Genomic DNA, 23,465 nt, shown 5'->3' with positions numbered 1-23,465 from the left:
CTCTTCCATTTCTGTCTGGGTCCGTGCTGCCAATTGTTTCCAACTCTAATCCATGCTAATATTATGGGCCTGGGGTACCTCAGAAGTTTTCTGGGGGAATCTTCTCCTTGAGAAGCTAAACCAAAGGTTTGACACACCTAAAGAGATAAGGGGCACTGGATCAGGACTGAGTTAACTGCAGGACCACCACCCTTCATTCCAGTCTCCCCACCCCTTGAGGAGATAATCCTATTAGGAGTGGCTGCTGCCTAAGTGGCATGTAGGAGACAGATAACTCCAGAAGTCAAGACCATCTCCCCTCATTCCATCTTCCCCCACCCCCAAAGGGAACTTTCCATAGTCAGATGATCACCCCATCGGTCCCTCCACCATCGGTCCTCTATAAAAGTAGTTGCCTTTCTCCTGCTTGAGGAGATAGACATCTCAGAGAACCAGGTCTCTAAAACTATCTCTCCATGAGAGAAACATGACTTCTCTCTTGGTCTCCTTTCTCTAGTGACTAAATAAAATATTATTTTATTCTAATTGGATTTGTGTTCAAGAGAGTGTAATTCTTCAGAGAGGAATTCCTAAGGACCACCCCACACCAACCATTTCCCCTATGACAGTTACATCAGTGATTCTCAGTGCCTCTCTTCCTCCACATTGTCTTTCCCCTGCTGTCTACCATCCATCACCACCCTATCCTAGGTTTGCCTCTGTATTCCTCCCCCTTTACATCGCTTGTCTCTGCTTTCTGTGCTGTTTGCCCCTATACCCTCCACACCTTATTAAAGTGTGACCTCAGCCTCACTTCCTGTTGCCATCATGGTCTTTCCCGTCTGGTACCCAAAGAACCAGCCGTTCCCACTCTATTTCATAAGTGAATTAGTGGCTTATCTAGCTTTTAATGTAAGAATTAAAAAATGATGAAATTTTATATTAAATTATTAAAAAACACTTGATTTCACAATCCTACGGTTGTTTTGTTTACAAATGAAAATATTGCCTTTAGTCAGCAGTGTTACACTAGCCAAAAAGCTAATGAGATCTTAGGTTTCATGAATAGAAGTATGGGGTCCAGAATATGCATACATACATATTATATAGGTACATGTACATACACACATCTATTTATGTATTTATTGGGAGAGTTTCTGTCTCTATCTTTGTCTCTGTCTCTTCTTTTTCTGTCTCTGTCACTCTCTCACACCTCAGAGGAAGGATTTGAACTGAGATCCTTTGATTCTAATGCTCTTTCCCTGTCTCACTACATTAAAGACAGTTATGAGGGACAAAGTGCAGATTGGCCCCAGGGGCAGAACTAGGACCAATGTAAGGAAGTCTCAGAAAGGGAGATTTTGGCTCAATATCAGGAAAAACTTACCGGAGGTCTTCATTTGAAGTCTGGATGACCACTTATGAAGGACATTGGAATAGATTGGAAGGAAAGCTATGGTAAATTTGGACAGTACACTAAAAAGCAGAGACATCACCTTGCTGACAAAGGTCTGTATAGTCTAAACTATGGTTTTCCGAAAGCAATGTATGGCTGTGAGAGTTGGAATATAAGGAAAGCCAAATGCTGCAGAATCTTTGCTTTTGAATTGTGGTGCTGGAGGAGTCTTTTGAGAGTCCTTTGGACAGCTAGGAGATCAAATCAGTCAATACTTAAAGAAATTAACTTGGGCTATTCACTAGAAGGTCAAATGCCTAAGCGGAAGCTTAAATACTTTGGCCACATGATGAGAAGATAAGACACACTGGAAAAGACCCTGATGTTGGGAAACATTGAAAGCGAAAGGAAAAGAGGGCGTCAGAGAATGAGATAGATAGTGCCATGGAAACAAAGCACATGAGCTTTGATAGACTTCAGGAGAATGGGGGGGTGGGGGAGGAGTTGGGGAGGGGATGGGATAGGAAGACCCAGTGTCCTATGGTGAACAAGGTCATAAAGAATCTGACATGACTGCACAGCTGAACAACAAACAGCAACAAAAAGGTCTCTTTTACTTAAGATTCTAAAATACAAACTTTTATTGTTGTTGACCAGTTTAAATTTCCCTCTATTTCTACCTTTGTTATTACAGTCTTATAATTTAAAAAACAAACAAACAATATTTTGGGTCTGGTGATGATAATTTAGGATTTCTTTCTCCTTAAACTGTCCAAGAATCAGAACAAACAGGAAATGGGAGTTGGATTTCCTGTCAAATCAAGTCGGGATAAGTATAGTAAATGTTTTTATCCACATTTGACAGATGAAGGAACTGAAACATACTGATGTTTGTCCCTCTCCTCCCTCTCCCCCTATCCACCAGCCCCCTACACATAGAGGGTTCTTGATCCTGGGCTCTTTGACTAAATTGATGATCTCTAAGATTCTTTCTAACTCGAAATCGTGTGATCTATGGTCTTGGTTAGACTTTCAGAGAAGGGATGATGTGCTGCATTTGGCGACCTGGGTCAGAGAATCACTTTTGGTTCCTGACGCCTTCTTCTCTCCCTTCTCCCACTCCCCCAGTCCAGGAAGGGAGAGTCAAAAGGAAATTTTACTGGAAGCAATAGAGGAGTATGGGAAGGGGTTTTCAGGGGCCTCTGTTGCCTGCATTCCTGAGCCCTCCAGCGTACTGAAGGTTTTCTAGGTGGCAGCCAGCCAGACGGAGGCGGTCAGACTTCCCCTAGCTGTGAAGAAGGCAAGCTGCAATTTGAGAACAGCTTACACTCCCCGCCTCCTGGCACTCCTGGGGCGAGTCCGGTCGGGGAGACGGCCAGGGATCCACTGAGCCCAGGAGGATTGTATTGGAGCTCAAGACTAGAGCTGGGATCCCAGGATCAACCCCTCCCCTCCCCCCTCCACTGACATCCCCCACTGGACAGAGAATTGCTTCTTTTTCAAGCTTCAAGGTGTGTCTGATCAGAAGGAGCTGGACAGTGTCTCTGAGAACCAGAGGGAACCTCACTTCTCTGTCATTCCAGGAGCCAAATCAGGCATGAAGAATCTTTAACTCAATACATCTTGTGAGCATCAGGGAGGTAAAGTTCCACACCCCATCCCCCAATTGTTTAGCTGATTTTGGGTTGAATGTAGACTACAGTTTGTATCTTCTGAGCTTTTATAACCCAGCTAGTCTTTTTTTTTTTTTACAGGCTGTGTTCTCTTTACCCACCTTTGATCTCTCCTCAATCTCCCTTTTACCTCTCTTTTCACTAGTTCTGAGTTTCTACAAATGGGTGTCTACTTAAAAGGAGGGTGAACCACACAGCCAGAGAGAGCCTTCTCTTCATGTGCTTCTCTCTTTGTTTCCCTGTTCCACTATATTCTTGCATGGGCTATAAAGGAAAGAGTGCTGACTAGGAAACTGGGAGGCTTGTGCTCTGCAGCCAACTGTTTGTGTGATCATGGATGAGTCTCTTTTTTTCTTTAGTCCTCAGTTTCTTCCTCTGTAAAATGAGAGGGTTGGACTGGATGATATCTAAGTTCCCTTTCAGTTGATTCTCTAGAAGTTTGCTTTACTTGGTGAGCTTTCCCCACCCTCACCTCACTTTTTTCTTGTCTCCCTTCTTCAATCCAATGGAGGTCCAGTTATGGGTCTGAGGTACCCGTAAGTGAGATACCCTATTTCTTTCTTTCCTCCTTGTAGGTGAGTCAGTCACCCAAATCCTAGTTTTTAGATTTAAGAGAGAAAATATGGTGTCCTGAGTCAGGAGTCCTGTCTGTGAATTATACCTGTTACTACCAACATGATTTTGAGCAGAATCAGTGTCCTCATCTGTAAAATGAGAGATATGGACTTCAGGGGGTCCTTAATCACCTTTGTGTCTTAGACCCCCCTGGAAGTGTGGTGAAGCCTATTGACATGGGGCTTAGGATAAATCAGAAGAAGTTTCTCCTGTGAGAAGCAAAACCAAAGATGACCAGATAACAGAACAGACATATCCAGGAATCAAGGGACTATTAAAGTTTAGCCTGACCAACTAGCTATCAGGACAGACATAATGAAGGAGTAAGGGGAGATAAAATTCTATAGCAGGAAAATCAATTAGATGTGACTACTACCTTACCAGAACTAGGAGACAGAGATAACCCCAAAGGTCAAGACCATCATTTCAAAATAATCCCCTCAACTCTCAGGAATATGATAAGCATCTAAGCTATCCCCACCCTACCCCAAAAGGGAACTTTCCAGTTTTCAAGTGGCCACCCCATTTATCCTCTATAAAAGCTTTTGCCTTCCTTCTGTTCTGGGAGGAGGAGAATGTTTCTGTCACCTCCTTTCCTAGGGGTGAAGCCTTTGACTTCCTACTTGGTCACTTTCTCTAGTGCCGAATAAAAGACCACTTTAATTCTAATTGAACTGTGTGTGAGAGTGTAATTCTTTATTGATGAATACCTAAGAACAACCTCAAAATCCCTGACATTATGAATGCCTTTTCAGAATAATCTCATAAAATGCATAAAAATATAGGATTATAAGGAAACCACATATATTGAAATACAATTATCAAAATATATTTTTAAAAAAGTTCATAGCCTCCAGATTGTAAACCCTTGGACTAGATGATCTTCCAAATTCCCTTCCACGTCTAAGTTCTATAATCCTTTGGTCTTTCCCTCCAGAGTCTTATTAGACAAATTAATTTCTTCCTGACCAACTCATTATAGTATTGAGAAAAGGAGGAGAAAGTTGTCCATATGTGGTGAGAGCAAATTCAACCAACACTTTTTAAGTCCCGTTTCTGTTTAATGCACCATGTGAAGACTTAGGAAGCTGGGTAATAACCTAAAGGAGAGAGATATCAATAAAACTAGCACTGTCCTTAAGTAGCACCTATAATAAGGCCCAGCACTGTGCTCATCCACAGCATCTACGTTACCAGTGTGAAGGCCAGGGCACATTTAGTGAAGAGTGTGACCCAGGAGTCAGACAGCCTGAATTCTATCCCTGGGCCTCTTGCTGACATGCTGTGTGAGTTTAGACAAATTGCTTCCTTTCTCTGTACTTCAGTTGACTTTTTTTTTTTTTAATGAGAGATTGGACCAAAAGATAATCAAGCTCCTTCTAGGTCTGATCTTGTACATTCTAGGACTTTGCGTTGATGAGCACATGGGACCTAGATGGGGGAAAAATGAATGAATGGTTGGCTTTATGAGTTTTTTAGTATATGTATAAAGGAAAGCCTTGGTCCTCTTTGAAAATGAAGGACAAACTACAACAAAAGAAAGCCTAGCTGAGCTTCAAATAAGGAAGCAGTCTTCAAGACCTGCTTTGAAAAGCAGAAGAACAAAGGAGAAGTTTGTTTTGCCGTGTGGTCTGAAAGCCCACAAGGCTGAGGTAGGGAAAGAACTGGGTAAAGTGTCAAATCTGAAAGGCTGTAGATATTTGCTCAGGGGTAGCTTCAGTGTCCTGGCAGACTCCAGGCTCCTAATTCTCCCTGGGCAGTTTCTGAAACCTCCAGTTGTGCTGAGGTGATGGGGAAAGATAGAAGTAAGTCTGGGTCAGGCAGGCACCAAGGCTCGAGTTGAGCTAAGGGCCAGGGAGTGGATTTCTTGTGAGGGGTAAGCAGGGGCAGGAAGACCCTTCACTCTGAGCAGGGCTCTGTCCCCTCCAATTCTGCCAGGGATCTCAAAGACCATTCCAGCATTAGTTTGCCACTCTTGGTTTGAGGTCAGATAAGAGAATGGGGCAGATGGAGGTGGGGATCCAGGAAGTGAAGAGAACAAAGTACTTACTGTTCCTTTGAGGGACCTTAGTCTGGTGTTGACTCATGGAGTAAAATACTAATGTAGGACATGGTATTGTGCCCCTATCTTCCAGGCATCCAGGGTTATAATAATATTAACATTTATTCAAGGTGGAGATTGTTAATCTGAGGTTTGTGAACTTAAATATATCTATATATCTATTTTTTTTTTTTTGGCGAGGCAATTGGGGTTAAGTGACTAGCCCAGGGTCACACAGCTAGTAAGTGTCAAGTGTCTGAGGCCGTATTTGAATTCAGGTCCTCCTGAATCTAGGGCTGGTACTCTATCCACTGTGCCACCTAGCTGCCCCTATATATATATATATTTTTGTTTGTTTGTTTGTTTTTAGTGAGGCAATTGGGGTTAAGTGACTTGCCCAGGGTCACACAGCTAGTAAGTGTTAAGTGTCTGAGGCCAGATTTGAACTCAGGTACTCCTGACTCCAGGGCCGGCACTCTATCCACTGCGCCACCTAGCTACCCCCTGTATTTTTTGATAATTATATTTTAATATATTTGATTTCCTTTGTAACTCTATGTATTTCATTTAATGCATTTAAAACCATTTTTTCTGAGAAGGGGCCTATAGGCCTCACTCTTCTGCCAGAAGATCCAGGACACAAAAAGGGTGAAGAACTCCAGGTTTAAGGTTTGAAAAACCATTTATATATTATATGTTATCTCCTTGGCCCTCACAATAGCCCTGTAGCACAGGTGCTTTATTACTCACATTTTAGCGATGGAGAGACTGAAGGAAGGACTTGCTCTGGGGTTTTATAGTCAGCAAATATCTGGGCCAGGTTTTTTCTGACTCTATGTCCAGCACTATGAAATACTACCTCTTGTGTAGCTAGGGCCCTGGGCTGAGAGTCAAGTCAAGAAGCATTTAGTAAGTACTTACAATGTCTTTACATTTTGCTAGGTGCTGGGAACACATATATAAAAAGAAAAAGGGGCTTACATTCTTTATTTTTTATTTTTTGGAGGTAAACGGGATTAAGTGACTTGCCCAGGGTCTTACAGCCAATAAGTGTCTAAGGCCAGATTTGAACTCACTTCTTCCTGACTCCAGGGCTGGTGTTCTATCCTCAGTGCCACCTACCTGTCCCTAGGAGCTTATATTCTAATGGAGGAAGATAATACATAAAAAGAGGGGGTATGGTGACCAGAAATCAAGGCCTTTCCTCAAAATGGAGATCCTGAGAGTAACTCACCAATAGGAGAAGAGCGTCAAAAAGGCAGGGGTGGAGAGGAATGGGAGATGAAGCATGGTGGTAAAGTCCAGAGTCAAGAGAGGTAGTTAGACTAGATGACCTTTAAGGTCCCTTCCAGCTCAAGAATTAGATATTTATGACCAGAATTCTTGGATCTGGGGGCATCCACCCCATTCATCCCAGCTTCAATTTGAGGGAATTTCTTATTTTCCCCTGATTCTGTGACTCCTGTTTTCCTGACACTTCTTTCAACTCCCCTTATTTCTAATAACTGTTAATAATATAATGGTAATAAAACTTTAGGGCAGCTAGGTGGCACAATGGATAGAATGCTGGGCCTAGAGTCAGGATGACTCATTTTCCTGAGTTCAAATCTGGCCTCAGACACTTACTAGCTGTGTGGCCCTGGGCAAGTCACTTAACCCTATTTGCCTCAGTTTCCTCATCTGTAAAATGAGCTGGAAAGGAAATGGCAAACTGTTTCAGTATCTTTGCCAAGAAAACCCCAAATGGGGGCAGCTAGATGGCGCAGTGGATGAGCAGCGGCCCTGGAGTCAGGAGTACCTGAGTTCAAATCCGGCCTCAGACACTTAACACTTACTAGCTGTGTGACCCTGGGCAAGTCACTTAACCCCAATTGCCTCACTAAAAAAAAAAAAAAACCAAAAAAAAAAAAAAGAAAGAAAACCCCAAATGGGGTCACAAAGAGTCAAACATGACTGAAATGACTGAACAAAAATGATATATGCTGGCACCAAAAAAAAAAAAAAAGAAACAAATCAGATATCTTGACCTTACAAATGTACTTTGTAGTCCCAAATTCTTCACTCTGTCAAAGTGTCAAATTCTAAATGTCTGGACAAATAGAGGACCTGGAGTAGGGAACAGGAATATGGAGCTAATCTAAAAATTTCAAGTCAGGTTAGGAAGAAGAATCCTTTCTTATTTCCTTGGGTAATAACAACAGGAGTAAACCAGTGGTAGCATTAGGAGAGGGGTGTTTTTTTTTGTTTGAAGGCATCTGGAGCGGTTTCATGATAGGGCCCCAAAGCTCTATGGCTGCTTCTGATTCTGACTAGACCTGTTTTCTCCCACCACCTCCTTCCTTCTTCCTCTGACACACTCTTATCTGTCTCCACACTCTATCAACCTTGGAATCCAGACCAGTGTCCAGGGCTGGGGGCAGTGAATAGATAAGAATGGTGTAGTGAAGAAGGTGCTTGGAGTCAGACACCTATAACTTTTTGGGGCTACTCCTAGGAATGAATATGGGTTCACAGCTGGAAGAAACCTTAGAGATCATCTGGTCATTTTCTAGATGAAGAGACAGGTAGCAGACACACGAGCAAATGAAGCGACTTTTCCCAAGTCATGTAGGTAGTGTGAAGCAGATTTGCAATTAGAATTCAGGTGCTCTTCTTTCCATCTCCCCATCTGCTCATCGGTTCTGGCCAGTGAAGATTCAGTTAAGGACACTACAAGGGAGGGTATGGGAGCTGCATGTGACACCTGGCTCTTCTGCTGACTATGTTGGCTTATGCTGATACCAGATCTCAGGTCTCCCATTTGTCAAATGCAAATAGTCTTTTTTTTTTTTAATGAGTTTCTACTGATAATTTTGTTTTTATGTCACAAAATTTTCTCCCAATATCCCTTTCTCCTTCTCCCAGAGAACCATCCCTTATAACAAAGATTATTTTTTTAAAAAGAATAGAGGGGCAGCTAGGTGGCACAGTGGATATACCGGCCCTGGATTCAGGAGGACCTGAGTTCAAATCCAGTCTCAGACACTTAACACTTACTAGCTGTGTGACCCTGGGCAAGTCACTTAACCCCAATTGCCCCCCCCCCCAAAAAGAATAGAAAAAAAAGAATGCAGATAATTCTTATATTGCCTACCTGAAAGGGCTATTGTGAAGAAACTGCTATTTATAAACACAGTTATTGTTAGGTATGTGAAATAGTTTTATAACAGGTAAGTGCTACAAAAGTATCAAATAAACTAAGCACTTTGCTAAGATACATTTGCCTCGAAGAGTGGGAGCCGGAGAAGCTAGAGGAGCTGGTCTTGCTTCTTACTAGCTACGTGACAACATGTGTCACTTTATCTCTTTGGGTCTCAGTTTCCTCAGCTGTAAAAGGAGGGGGTGGCCTAGGAAGCCTCAAAGACGCCTTCCAGCTCTTAAAAAACAAACCGTGATTCTAAGATTGCTTTTCACTCTAGAACTTGTCCTTGTCAAGCCGAGCGGCCACCAGCTGAGTCACTGGGAAGCAGTAATGATGGCTAATGCTGGGGGGGATAGTGAGAGTTTGCTCTTTTGCTCCCATTTTGGGCTTCTTGTTGTTTTCCAAGATGTCATAGTCAGTGGGGTCAAATGGTACGTGCTGTTTCAGTAGCTCTTTCTGCCTTCTGATCTACTCAAGATGTCTTGGTGTTTTTCCATCTCCGCTGCCTCAAGGGAATAGATGGAAAGTCTAGGCAAAGAACAAGGCTGTAACTAGTCAGGCATATCCAAGGAGAGGAGAATGGGAGGGACAGTAATGGGGAAAGAGGGCAACCCCGAGGAGCTAGGGTCATCTGCGACGTGCCTGTGAATTGACTTGAGGTTTAGACAGATGTGTCTTATTTGCCTTCTTCCCCCCTCCCCTCTCTCTTCCTCCCTCCTTCTTCCTTGGGAACATTTGGCCTCAGGTTGTAATAGACACTGTCCTGTATGAGTAAATGCTTGCTGCTGAAGCTGAGGGAATGAGGGAAGCAGAGGGAATGAGATTACTGAAGAGTCCATTACCATGTGCAAACAAATGGGAGAGCCTGGCAAGCCTTTTGCCTCTTTCACTGGCCTCAAAGTCCTGACCAAACCTACCAAAAAGGACAAGGCCAGTAACCTAGGGATGTCCTTGGTTCTATCATCTCCTTCTCTTGCTCAGTATAGACTGGACTAGAAGAGAATGGTAGAACTGGAAAAAAAAAAAGCTCAGGGATCATTAGGCAGGCAGTAGTGAGCTCAACATCCTTAGAGGCTTTCAGGTAGAAGTCCAATAACCAGCTGTTGAGGATATTCCCAGGGGGATTCCTAATCATGTGTGGGTTGGATTAGATGACCCCTGAGTGCTCTACCAATGTTGATGTGTATTATGACCCCTTCATTTTACCACTGAAGAATTGGAAGCCTGAAGAAGCAGAATGATTTACCTTAGGTAATAGCATGTTAGGAGCAAAGTCAAGACTTGGAACGTAGCTTTAGGATGGGAAAAAAACCCTAGAGAGCTTTTAGTCTAACTATCTTCTCTCTCTCTTTTTTTTTAAGTGAGGCAATTGGGGTTAAGTGACTTGCCCAGGGTCACACAGCTAGTAAGTGTTAAGTGTCTGAGGCCAGATTTGAACTCAGGTCCTCCTGACTCCAGGACTGGTGCTCTATCCACTGCACCACCTAGCTGCCCCCAACTATCTTCTCTTACAGATGAAAAAATCAAGGCACCTTGGACCCAAGATAAATTGCCCAAGTAGTAGAGGCGATTTGAAACCAGATCCTTTGGTTCCAATTCCAGTGCTCTTTCTAATACAACATGCTGCTTAGTCTAGAACCCAGGCATCCTGACTTCCAGAGCAGTCTTTTCTTTCCCCCAGAAAGCACTGCTTTCTGGTCCTGAAAAAGGGTGCCCTTTGGGGTTTTGCAGGTCTCTGTAGGCATGGGGAGTCTTCATTCTCTTCCACTCGACTGGAGTCTTGGGTAAGGCATTTGTACATCCTCAGCAATGTTTGAAAATTGGGTCTCTTATCTCTACAGGCTTGAGTCTTCATGTTGTCATGCCAACATCAACAACCTGACTCATCACAGAATAAATGAAAACATGTTGTCAGGAATAGGGATTTCCTGAAATTGAAAATATGTGCATTCATAAAAGAATATTAAAATGTATCTATCATTGTACCCCTCCCCCCTTTTGTGTTACACCTTAGGAGGATACCTTGACTACCTATAGGCACTTCTCTCCCTAAGACTAAGCAGAGATACATCCTCCATTAGACAATGTCTTGGGATTTCCATGATGTTCAGCAGCCAGTGAGGTCACATTCACCAGTGAAAATACATTCTCCCCCCATCATAGGGAACCATTTTTAGCTGCCCAGCAGGGCTGAACAATTGATCTGAAGTCCCTATTCTTTCTAGCAAGTCTATTTAGCTCTTAGGGAGAGAAGAAGGGGAAAGAAAAGAAAAGTGATAGGGAGGGTTCTTGGAAGATTTGTAAAACTAAGTCCTTTCTTCTGGGAACTGCTTCATTAGTCACATTTCACAAGATGCTTGGGGAGTCATGAATCTTCCAATGTCCCCAGCCTTAGTGACTCACAGCCAGATGCTGCTAATTCATCCTCTGCACTTTCTGGTGAAAGGCTGAAGCCACATGACTTTCTGTTTTAGTTTTCCAGTCTATATAGAAGATCAGCAGAGCAGAATTGCCCGCACAACCCTTGCCCCCTTGTGATGATTAGATTTACTTATTGACAGCTTGATGGATCACTCATCAGGGCCCTCTCTTTGTCCTGCCTTGAACAAGCAAGCCACTTTACAGGAAACCTCATTTCTTTATTACCTTTTTCCTCAACTAGCGATCTTTGAAGCTTGCCCTGGGCGCAGGTGTGGTAAGCACACTAGCAATCAGTCCTCCACATGTTAACAGTCAGGGCGGTTCAGATCTGATGGAGGCATGTGCCTGGGCGGAAGGAACTCTTTGAGATTATTCATTAAATACGTCACTGAAGCAATTGTTTTCACCTGCGACAAGTAAATGGGGGGAGAGGAAGTGCTGACCTGAGGTTCAGCCATTGTGGGAATGAAGTATAATCTGGAGATAGATTGAGGTTTCTATATTTTTGAGATTGTGGCCACTGAGAAGCACCCTGTTTCTCAGAGAAGTATTTCAAGGAAATTGGTATTTTAAAAAGTTCCTCACCAGGGGCAAAACCCTGACTTCCTTGCTTTAGTTATGAGTCTGCCATGTTCACTTGGGGTCACCAAAGCCTGGTAGTAGGTTCCTGATATTAGTGCCTGACCAGGAAGAGAGTATTTTAGTAGAAAGAATATTGAACTTGAGGCAAGGAAAGATTTGGGTTCGAATCCTGATTCATACTTTTTTACCTTCATGATCTGAGGCAGGGCACTTTAAAAAAATATCCTGGTTTCAGTTTCTTCATATGTAAAATGAGAAGGTTAAAGTAGGTGATTAATAAACCACCTTTTAGACTGAAATCTTGTGATTCTGACACTGACTGATGACCTATTTATGGAGATCAGCTGAAGTTAAGCAAGCACTCCTACCTGTTTATTATCGGGGGACTAGGGTGAGGGGGAACAAAGTGAAAGGGGCACAACAGAGGGTTTGGGGTAGTATGATGGTTTTGTTTTTCTGGTATCTGTGGGAGAGGGAGTATATACTGAAAAGGAGGGAGCAGAAGGGCCCTGAAAACAAACTGTGCCTAGGACTTGACTAGGAAAGGCAGCCTGATCTGGTATTTGAAGCCAGTGGATCAGCATTTTTACCCCAGTGCTGCTTGTTTGTTATCTGTGTGACCTTAGGCAAGTCATTTTACTTTTCTGGGCCTCTTTTTTCATCTTTAAAATAAGGGGTTTAGACTTAATGATCTTTAAGGTGTCTTCTGCTTCTAAATCTTATGACTAACAGGATGACAGAATCATAAAGTTGAAGGGATCTCAACAATCATCTACTACAAACCATACTTGAATGAGAAACTTCTTGTAGTCATCTAGTCTTTGAACATCTCCCATGAGGTTATTTATGTAATTAATACCTAAGGTAATCCATTCTACTTTTAGGAAGCTTTTCGTCATATCAAGCCTAAATTTTTCCCTATGCAATTTCTACCCATCACTACCTAGCTCTCCCCTCTAATCCCTTCTCTATATCACAGTCCCTCAGACACTTGAAGACAGCTATTATATCCTCCCCACATCTTCTCTTCTCCAGGGTGAACATCCTCAGTTCCTTCCATTGATCTTTGTGTGACATGTTCTCTTTCTTCTCTTTCTCTTCTTGGTTACTCTCCTTTGAAGGTATCAGTGCCCTTATTAAAATGTGATACCCAAGGGGCAGCTAGGTGCTGCAGTGGAGTCAGGAGGACCTGAGTTCAAATTGGGCCTCAGACACTTGACACTTACTAGCTGTGTGACTCTGGGCAAGTCACTTAACTCCCATTGCCTCACCAAAAAAAAAAAAAAAAAAGTGATACCCAGATCTGAATACAGTATTCTAGATACAGTGTGCCCTGGTCAGAGTATAGTAGGACCATCACCTCCCTAGGCACTCTTCTTCTCTTAACACAGCCTAATATTTGTTACATTTGCCTTTTTTTGGCTGCTAATCACATTGTTGATTCATATTGAGTGTGCAGCCTGCTGAAACCCTTATTATTTTTTCCTGCTGAACTGTTGTCTGGCAGACAGGATGACAGGGATAGTCCATACCCCACCCATTGGCTCTGTCTAGTTCACCTTCCTCCTTTTAGGGAAGTGGTGCTCAGAAATGTGACATGATTTGCTCAAAGTCACACAGCCTGTTGAGTCAAGATTAGAAGTTAAAGGAAACTTGAGCAGAGACAGTGCAGTGTAGTAGAAGGAACATTAAGACGGGGAGTGAAGGGATCCCACTTACTGCCCTGGCTATGCCACTTACTTACTGAAGAATTTTTGGCAGGTGACTTTTACTCTTTGGGCATTAGTTTCTTCCCTTGTAGAAAGGATTGGAATAAATGATCTTTAAGGCCCTCTAAATCTCTAATATTCTGTGTTACAAGGACCTTTTCACTTCTGGATTCTATAATTATTCTCTTCTAGCTATGATATTCTGTGCTTTATGGTCTCTTAGAGGCCTACATTGCATGCTCTATATTCTAAGTGCCTTCCAATATTAACATTCTTTGTTCCAAGGGGCTTTCTTGCTCTTATAGTCCATGTGGTCTGTGATGATAAAAGTCCTTTCAACCACGTCTCTGTCCCCTAAGAACAAGTAAGTGATTAAATAATAGGTAAAATTTATATAGGGCTTTTAAGGTTTGTAAAGCATTTTACATACATTATATTCACTCATTTAATTCTTTCAACAACTCTCTGAGGTGCTTACTATTATTTATGTTATTTTACAGATGAGGAAACTGAGACACATAGAAGTTAAGTTACTTGCCCAAAATGAAAGAACTAACTGTCCAAGGTAGATTCAAACACAGCTCTTCCTGACTCCAGGTGCTCTATTTCTTGTACCATGCTATGTCTAGAGAATACAGTATTGTTTTTCTAGTAAGGTGCTGTTTTGTTGTTCAAGCATGTCCAACTCTTTGTGACCCCATTTATGGTTTTCTTGGCAAAGATACTGGAGCAGTTTGCTATTTCTTTTTCCAGCTCATTTGACAGATGAGGAAACTGAGGGAAACAGGGTTAAGTGACTTGCCCAGGATCACCTACCTAGTAAATGTCTGAGACCAGATTTGAACTCAGGAAGATGAATCTTCCTAACATTAAGCCAGCATTCTATCCAATGTGCCACCTAGCTGGTGTTTACAGTTTTCCTATTTTAATGCAGTCACAACCAAGAGAATCTGCCCACCCCTTCCAGAGCTTCCTAAATTATTATATTAAGTTCTATTCTATTCCAGAGTGTGAGGTGCTGGTGACAATACTTTGATTTCTCAGAATTTTTAAAACAGGTTTTAAGGGCTGTTAGGGAATGTGGCTTTATTTAAGAGTTCTGCCTTATGGTTTTCCTCCAGCTGCAGAATTTACACTATAAGAGTGATCCTCTAGCTGGGTGAGAACTAGAGATGCTAGAAGAAAGTAGATTGCTTCCTCTCTATTGCATCACTAAATACTCATGGTTCCTTCTCAAGAAGAAAGAAGCCTGCTTGGTTAGATCTTCAAATAGTTTATTCATTCATTCATTTATTTTTTAGAAGTGGACAAGGTGACTGTTTGGGGGACGGAGAGAGAGAGAGAGAGAGAGAGAGAGAGAGAGAGAGAGAGAGAGAGAGAGAGAGAGAGAGAGAGAGAGGAGAGAGAGAGAGCGAGCCTGCAGTGTGGTGGGGATTTGGGCCACGGGCCCCCAGCTACCTCTCCATTTCTCTTGAGTGAGGGCCAACCCAGGTATGAGGTGCTTCAGGCTTATTCTGCGTAAGCAGAACATGATGAATGTACCCCTGCTGTTGCCTCCTTACTTAACATTTGTTTCTCTTTCTCTTTCCGCCTTTCTTTGTAAAAAAGCATCCCTAATATACCTGTCATCACTGTATTGACTGTTAATTCACTTGATTGTATGCTAGCATCCATGCTTTCTACTTTGTTTTCTAAATAGGCAGGTTTAGCTGTTTGTACAAAATATTTAATAGAGAAATCATGAGTCTATTCAAGGAGCAGAATAAATATAATAACTCACATTTCTATAACACTTTAAGCACTTTCCTCATAACAAGTCTGAGAGCTAGCAATTATCTTATTCCTGTGTTACAGATTAAATTAAGGTTCACAGAGATATTTAATGATTTGTCTAGGATTACACAGCTAGTCAATTGTAGAAGACTTGAATCCAGATTTTCTAAGATCACTCCTCTCTTCAGGACACACTGCACTGCCTCTTCTTGGGAGGGATACCTTGTGAGCTGTGCCATGCCAGCAGTTCAGCCATACTCCAAAGCCTCTAGGTAAAAGAAAATGGCCTTCTGCCAGGTAGAAAGAAATCAGGTACCAAAGAGCCACAGTCAAGATCACACAAGATTAAACAGAAATTACTATAAAGGAAAGGAAAGCAATGCCACAAAACAAAAGAAAAAGCCTTACTATTAAGAACACCTCATCCTATACCCTGAATATGACTCTACAGAGAAAGAAAAGAATCTTTAATAGAATAAATTACTTCCAAACACTGCTGTTGAGAAAACCAGAGATGAGTAGGAACTTTTAAATGCAATGCTAAGGATGAAAAACAACAACAACAACCTTGAAATTGCTAAATGATGATGAAGTGCTTACATACTAATGGGGAAAGGAGATCATTGCCTCTTTGGAATTCTACTGTCTTTCCAGGGTCAAAAAGGGAGCAAAGAAAGACAAACTCAGGGCCTGGTTGTATCTTTGTTCTGTTTTGTTTTAAGAGAAAAAAGAAAAGGGAGAGCAAAGGAATATATATGGGAAGAAATGAGGAACAAGAAGGAGGAGCTAATGATTTTTCATATATAAGCCTCATCAGTAGGAATGAGAGTTGGAGGAGCAGGCACCTTATCAACCTCAAGGAAATCAAGGTTTAATAGACACACATACACAGAGTATAGCATAGAAATATATTAAAGTGAACAGGGAAAAAGCCAGGGACAGAAAGAGAGGAAAATGGGGTTTAAGAGAAAGAGTAGGGGCAGCTAGGTGGCACAGTGGATAAAGTACTGGCCCTGGATTCAGGAGTACCTGAGTTCAAATCCAGCCTCAGACACTTGACACTAGCTGTGTAACCCTGGGGAAGTCACTTAACCCCCCATTGCCCTGCAAAAAAAAAAAAAAGAGAAAGAGTAGAATTATTGAGGAAATAATCACAAAAAACCAAACTGAGGCATCTAGGTGGTATAGTGGATAGAGTGCTGGATGTGTAGTTAAGAAGACTCATTTTTATAAGTTCAAATCTGGCCTCAGATACTTGCTAGTTGTGTGACCCTGGGCAAATCACTTAACCCTCTTTGCCTCAGTTCCTCAATTTGTAAAATGAGCTGGGAAAGGAAATAGCAATGCACTCCAGTCTCTTTGCCAAGAAAACCCCAAATGGGGTCACAAAGTCAGAAATGACTGCACAAGAAAAACAAGCCTCAGCAATGAAAAGCTAATTATAAAGGAGGATTAAAAGGAAAGGAGGAAGAACAAGACCCAAGGAGTTGGGTCTGATTTGAATAAAGAGAGTGCAAGATCCAATTACAGAATGCTACATTTCTCCCCTTTCTCCCTCTCAGAGGGCTATCCTATAGGACAGAAAAAAAGAAGAGAAAAAAATCAGCAAAACTGATCAGTACATTGAAAAAAAATCTGTAATATTATATACCTGTGAACATCCCACCACAGCAAAGGAATCTTTGTGTGTGTGTGTGTGTGTGTGTTTTGGGGTAGGGGAGGGGGTGCTTATTTTTTGTATTTTTGCAACATTAATTTTCTATTGTTTTTGTATTTACATTGCTGTAGTCACTGTATATATTGTTTTCTTAACTCTGCTTACTTCATTTTGCATCAGTTCATGCAAGTCTTTCACTACCTCTCTGTATTCCTCATTCCTTCTTTCTTTTTTTCTTTTCTTTTCTTTTTTTTTTTTTTGCGGGGCAATTGGGGTTAAGTGACTTGCCCAGGGTCACACAGCTAGTAAGTGTTAAGTGTCTGAGGCCGGATTTGAACTCAGGTCCTCCTGAATCCAGGGCTGGTGCTCTATCCGCTATGCCACCTAGCTGCCCCTCATTCCTTATTTCTTACAGCGCAGTAATATTCCATTACATTCTTGATTTGTTCAGCCATTCTCCAGTCAGTGGACCTCTACTTTGCTTCAGGTCTTTGTTACCACATAAAGTGTTTCCATGAATATTTTGGTGAGGGAATATAATCATCAGAAGGGGTCAGAGTGGATCATTTCTCCTGGGATGTCATCCCAGACCTAAGCTTAGATAAGCTTTTATAGCAAAGCACTTTGAAACTATACCTGCTGCCATGATTGAAGGCAGGCATTGGAGACACTCCCAGTCCAGAGAACTTGTATCTATGGAGTTCTCACATCTCTCTATTCTGCCCTATTTTGCAACTGTATTACAAGTTTCCTGTGGGCATTTTTAGAAAATGTCTCAGGCCTTGGGGGTCCACTGAGCATAGGTCTTTCCAGGTATCTATGTAAATCAGGAATTTGTAAAGAATATAGAAATACCATTGCCTTTCCTTCCTTTTTCTCTCTTCCCTTTGACTCCCAACATATTTCTGTAGTTTAATCCTTAGGGAAAAAAATGACTGTGTTTCAAACCAGCCAAAAAGTTGGAAGGGTAGAACCAAACCTGCTCCCTTATGCATAGTACCCAGTCAGTGTACCCAAGGCAAAACTCCTTAGGACCTTAATCCAGATTTTCCTCTGCTTATTCCCCAAATTCATCTGTACAATTTAGAATCACAGAATGTTAGCACTAGGGATAACCTCAGAATTCATCTTGTGAACCTCATTTTACAGAGGAGAAAACTGAGGCCCAAAGAGGGAATGGCCAGTGTGGTATGCTGTAAAGAACATTGAACCGAAACCTAGTCTAATTGTTTCATCTTGGGCAAATTCCTTTATCTCCCTGCTCCTTATTGTGCCTATCTGTAAACCAAAGGGGTTGAAGTAGACAATCTCTAAGACTCCTTCTACTTCCTAATCTTATTATCCTATGATTTCCCCAAGGTTGAAAAGTGTTTGTGACAGAACTGAGACTAGAACCCAGGCATCCTGACTCTCAATCAAGGGCTTCAGTCATTGTGCTATTTCTTTGAACCTAAGGGACCAAAAGGGACTTTTCTTGGAGTCTGTGGCTCATGGCTATAGATGATATACTCCAAATAACTTTGTGAAATTCCCTATGACCAACCTAAAAAGAGATTAGATACAATAACATGCAAAGCACAGTTTGTCAACAGGAGAAACCAGGTCCTTAGATATGAGATTACCCAGCTTAGATGGGACATTCCCCACAAAAGCATGTGGGTGGGAACGAGCATGGTAACTGTGAGGGAGACTAGGCTTGACAGAGAAATGGGCTCATCATATGAGGGAAGAGCAGGAGATAAGCCTGGAACAGAGAACCTTGAAAACCTGGCAGAGGAATTTGGACCAGATGTAGTAGATGGGGTGTTTAGAAGGGGATGAGGAAGGGGGCAGCTAGGTGGTGCAGTGAATAAAGCACCGGCCCTGGATTCAGGATGACCTGAGTTCTAATCTGGCCTCAGACACTTGACACTTACTAGCTGTATGACCCTGGGCAAGTCACTTAACCCTCATTGCCCCACCAAAAAAAAAGAAGGGGATGAGGAGGCAGCAAGAGGGAATCCTGACTGGAGTGAGAGGATACTGGTTCAAATCTTGCCATGCTTACCTGTAAGTCACATCCTCTCTGGGCTTTGGTTTCCTCACCTGTAAAATGAAGGATTTAGACTAGATGACATCTGAAGTGTCTTCCAGGGCTAGATTTATGATCCTATTGGGAAGGAATAATTGATAATGAATAATAATCTAGCATTTATGTAGAGCTTCAATATTGGCAAAGTGCTTTACATATATAGCTCATTTTATCCTCACAACAACTCTGTAGGATAGGTGTATTATTATCCTCATCTTATGGATAAGGAGGAGGTTGGGTGGTGTGATAAAAGGGGTGTTTGAGAAAGTTTAATATGGTAACACTGTAGAGAAGAAGTAGAGACACTATGCTTAGTAACCCTTTCTATCTACACAGGGCAAAGCAACATGGATTCTATCAGTCAAGCCTCCCCAGAGAGAGTGCTGCCTAAGCATATCCTGGACATCTGGGTCATCGTCCTTATTATTCTGGCCACCATCGTGATCATGACTTCTTTGGTGCTGTGTCCAGCCACAGCTGTCATCATTTATCGAATCCGGACTCATCCTATACTCAATCAGGCCTTTTGAAAACTCCAGATGCTGGGGGTGGGTGGGATGCTAGTCTGGGCTTTTGATGCATGGGCATGGCCCGGAAAACTCCCTCTCTTTAGCAGGGTCATGATGAGAGCTTTTCCATTAGGGAAAATGTCTTGAAGCTACCAAACAGGACTAGATCTTGTCCGTGAAAATGCTTTTATGAAGCATGTCTCCATCAGGAGCCATCAACAGTGATGGAGGAAGGAAGCTCTCTGGTAGGGCTGGTCTCCTTCTGTCAAACACATCTGGCCCGGCTTCAGGATGTCCAGGCTACAAGGTGGAGGCTCCTGAGGCTGGAACTTGTGGATATCAGAGATGCTTCAAGAACAATCATCAGGAACAAGGATGACTGAGGAGTTACTTCTTCCCTCTTTCTTTTCCTTCCATCACCCACAAAGCCCTCCCTATCCTGGGAAGTCCCCTGCCAAGTTTTCTATCCTGTTCAATTCCTGGTGGGACCTTGTTCTTAGCAAGTTGCAAGTTAGCTAAAGTGCTAGCTCATTATAGTTTAAAGTCCCTTTCTTTTTTAGGATATTTACATTTTAATAAAATACTATATTCAAACTTTTGTTGCCCAAAGGAATGACTAATAGTCCACAAGCACTTATTAAGCACCTTTCCAAGGGCCAGGAATTGTGCTAAGCTCTAGAGAGATACAAAGAAAGGCAAAAGAAAAGGCTCCTTGCTCTCTGGGAGCTCAAAGATCTCAGGCACGTTGACAGTCCCTTGGGGGATATTTGGGGAGGGGCTCTTTCAGAGGTCTGGTCCTACCCAATAGCCAGGAACAAATCTTTTGATGTGTTATCTCTAGCTGAAAGAAAGTAAAGACTTTGTCTGGGGCAGGGAAGGTTGAATGTAGCATTTCCTAAGTTCTTGCCCCTGCTTCCATACAGGATGTAAAAACCAGAGGTACTGGGGCAGCTGGGTGGTGCAGTGGATAAAGCACCAGCCCTGGATTCAGGAGAACCTGAATTCAAATCCAGCCTCAGACACCAGACACTAGCTATGTGACCCTGGGCAAGTCGCTTCACCCTCATTGCCCTGCAAAAACAAAACAAAGACCCAGAGGTACTTGGCAAGAGAGTCTGTGATCTTGCTGGGCACACAGAAATCCCCTGCCTTTCCAAAGAGAACAAAGGCTGGGCTTAGCAGGATATGTGCTATTGCCTTATTCCCTATCTGCCCATGCTTATATATGTATCCTTCAGGACTACTGGTCCTAATTTGTTTTCCTTCGGATCAGATCTGTGATTTCATTGGCTCTGACTTTGCCACTAGTGAGCTGTGTGGCCTCAGCTAGGCAAGAGATGGAGATCCCGAGAGGTTAAGCGATTTGTCCAATATCACGCAGCCAGTTATTAATAACACAATTGGGAATAGAGTCAAGGTCTAATGGGTCTTAGTGGAGTGGTCCTTCCATTATACTATGTTACAGTTTAGAATCATTGCAAAATGGGGGCAATTATGATCTACATTTTGTGGCACTTTTTTGGGTGGGTATTTTGTGGCACTTTAAGATTAACAAAGGTCTTTTTTTGGGGGGTGGTGAGGCAATTGGGGTTAAGTGACTTGCCCAGGGTCACACAGCTAGTGTCAAGTGTCTGAGGCTGGATTTGAACTCAGGTCCTCCTGACTCCAGGGCCAGTGCTCTATCCACTGTACCACCTAGCTGCCCCCAAAGGTCTTTTCTTATAACAGACCCTGGAGGGAGTAGTACAAATATCATTGCTCCCATTTTAAAGATAGGAAAGTTGAAATTCAAAGACCACATAGATAATTGTCAGAATTGGGACTCCCATGTAGGCCTTCCCACTTTAGGTTTCATACTCTTTCCTCTACAGATTTGCTGTCATGCTTTCTTTCTTTCTTTTTTTTTGGTGGGCAATGGGCGTTAAGTGACTTGCCCAGGGTCACACAGCTAGTAAGTGTCAAGTGTCTGAGGCTGGATTTGAACTCAGGCCCTCCTGAATCCAGGGCTGGTGCTTTATCCACTGTGCCACCTAGCTGCCCCCCATGCTTACTTCCTAAGGCTGTGATTCGAATACTCTAAAATGAGAGGGAATGTTGGCATAGCGGATAACAAGGCAGCCTCTGAGTCTGGAAGACTTGTTTAAGTCATTCTTTTGATATATATTAGCTGAATGATCATAAGGAAGTCACTTAACCTCTTAGTCCCCAGGAAACTCTCCAGGACTAAAAGTTGTAGAGCATTTGTTGATCTGCATTGGTAGAGGAAATTATCTTATTGGGAATTCCCCTAACAATGAAATCACAGGTTCTTTTTTTTTTTTTTTAAAGAATTCTACAATGGCTTTATGATCACATCTATTCAGATGTTCCGTCCAAAGATGCCCATCCTTGGCCACTCTTTTCCAGGTACTTTCATGTGGCAATAAAAGAGGTGAAAGCTTTTTGAAAACTATGATATAAAAAAAAAAAGAAAACTATGATATAAGAGGCCTTGTGTCAGTGAAATAGGAAGCCAATTATTCAGCATATCCCTCTTTACCTGTGTATATACTTGTCACTGATTCACTGGTTGCCCAAGGCTGCAACCTACCCTCCCTTCCCTGTAGGCTCCAGAATTTTTCCAACCCCCTCCTCTTGTTCCTCGCCAATCACAAACGACCAGTCCCATGGCATCTTCCCCCCTAAACTCTGCTCCAGTGAGTGGGCATATTACCCTTCCCAAATAAGAGGCTTGGTTTTCAAGAAAAGGCTCTCTTACCCTGGTGACTCTAACTGGGGCATGTCAGACACGTGTGGCAGGGACAGCCGGGAAGATATTTCTGGACCGATAGAGCCTATCCTATTACCAAGAATGGGAAATTCCTGGAGCTCTCAAAGTTGTTTGGGAAGATTACACGAAGATGTAGTAGGAAAAGAATGCTTTTATTTAGGGTGTGTTCTTATTTTCCTGATGGGCTCTTAATAGCCATTAAAAATAACAGGATGAGACTATCTGAGATCTTTTTTCTTCTTTCATCCATAAATACCTTTCTTTGGAGCACCCTAGTCCTGGCCTCAGTACTGGGAGTCCAAGTACGAATGAGATGTGGTATCTACTTTCTAAATGATTATACTGGCTTTTCAAAGCCTCAACATTTGTGTTGTCCAACTGCTCTGCTTTGGAGAGTTTAGAGCTATTAATGCAGGAAAGTTTTGGGAACAGTGGTTTAAAAAGTCTAGGAAGGCTTCGCAGGGAAGGTAAGACTTGAAGTAACCCTTAAAGGGTGGATAAGGTTTACTTAGAAAGAGTGGTTAAACTTCTCATATGGTCTTTTATTTCCTGAAGGAATCTTACCCCAGTGAACTTAGCCCTTCCTGTGATTCCTTATACCTGTGCTAATACATACTTTCTTTGTTATTGACAGTTTGGATATCTTCCCAAGAAAACTGACTGTTCATATTCTTTGACCATGGCTCTTACTCTATTTTGTGGGTTGGATTATATGTTTATTATTTTAAAAATGTATTTTTATTTATCTCATTAAATATTTCCTCAAATTATATTTAAATAGTTTTTAACATTCATTTAAAAAAATTTTTTTTTTTTTGGCAGGGAAATGTGACTTGCCCAGGGTCACACAGCTAGTGTCAAGTGTTTGAGGTCAGATTTGACCTCAGGTCCTCCTGAATCCAGGGCTGGTGCTTTATCCACTGTACCATCTAGCTGCCCCTTTAACATTCATTTTTTAAAATCTTGAGTTCCAAATTCTCTCCTTCCCTTCTGCCCTTCCCCCACCCCTTGAAAAGGCAAGCAATATGATACTGATTAAACATGTGAAGTCATACAAAACATATTTCCATATTAGCTATGTTGCTAAA

The 23,465-nt window shown here is 42.2% G+C and overlaps 1 protein-coding gene across 1 annotated transcript; it reads left to right on the top strand.

The window, feature by feature from the left end:
• The first annotated feature begins 2,512 nt into the window (after positions 1 to 2,512).
• Positions 2,513 to 23,079, top strand: SMIM3 (small integral membrane protein 3). The gene is made up of 2 exons (XM_043981378.1): positions 2,513 to 3,015; positions 19,435 to 23,079. The coding sequence occupies exon 2, from the start codon at positions 19,446 to 19,448 to the stop codon at positions 19,626 to 19,628; it is 183 nt and encodes a 60-aa protein (XP_043837313.1). The 5' UTR covers positions 2,513 to 3,015; positions 19,435 to 19,445; the 3' UTR covers positions 19,629 to 23,079.
• Positions 23,080 to 23,465: the final 386 nt, after the last annotated feature.

This window comes from Dromiciops gliroides, chromosome 2 (assembly GCF_019393635.1).
Source record: "Dromiciops gliroides isolate mDroGli1 chromosome 2, mDroGli1.pri, whole genome shotgun sequence".
NCBI classification, from domain to species: Eukaryota; Metazoa; Chordata; class Mammalia; order Microbiotheria; family Microbiotheriidae; genus Dromiciops; species Dromiciops gliroides.
This window is presented reverse-complemented; position numbering and strand designations above follow the sequence as displayed.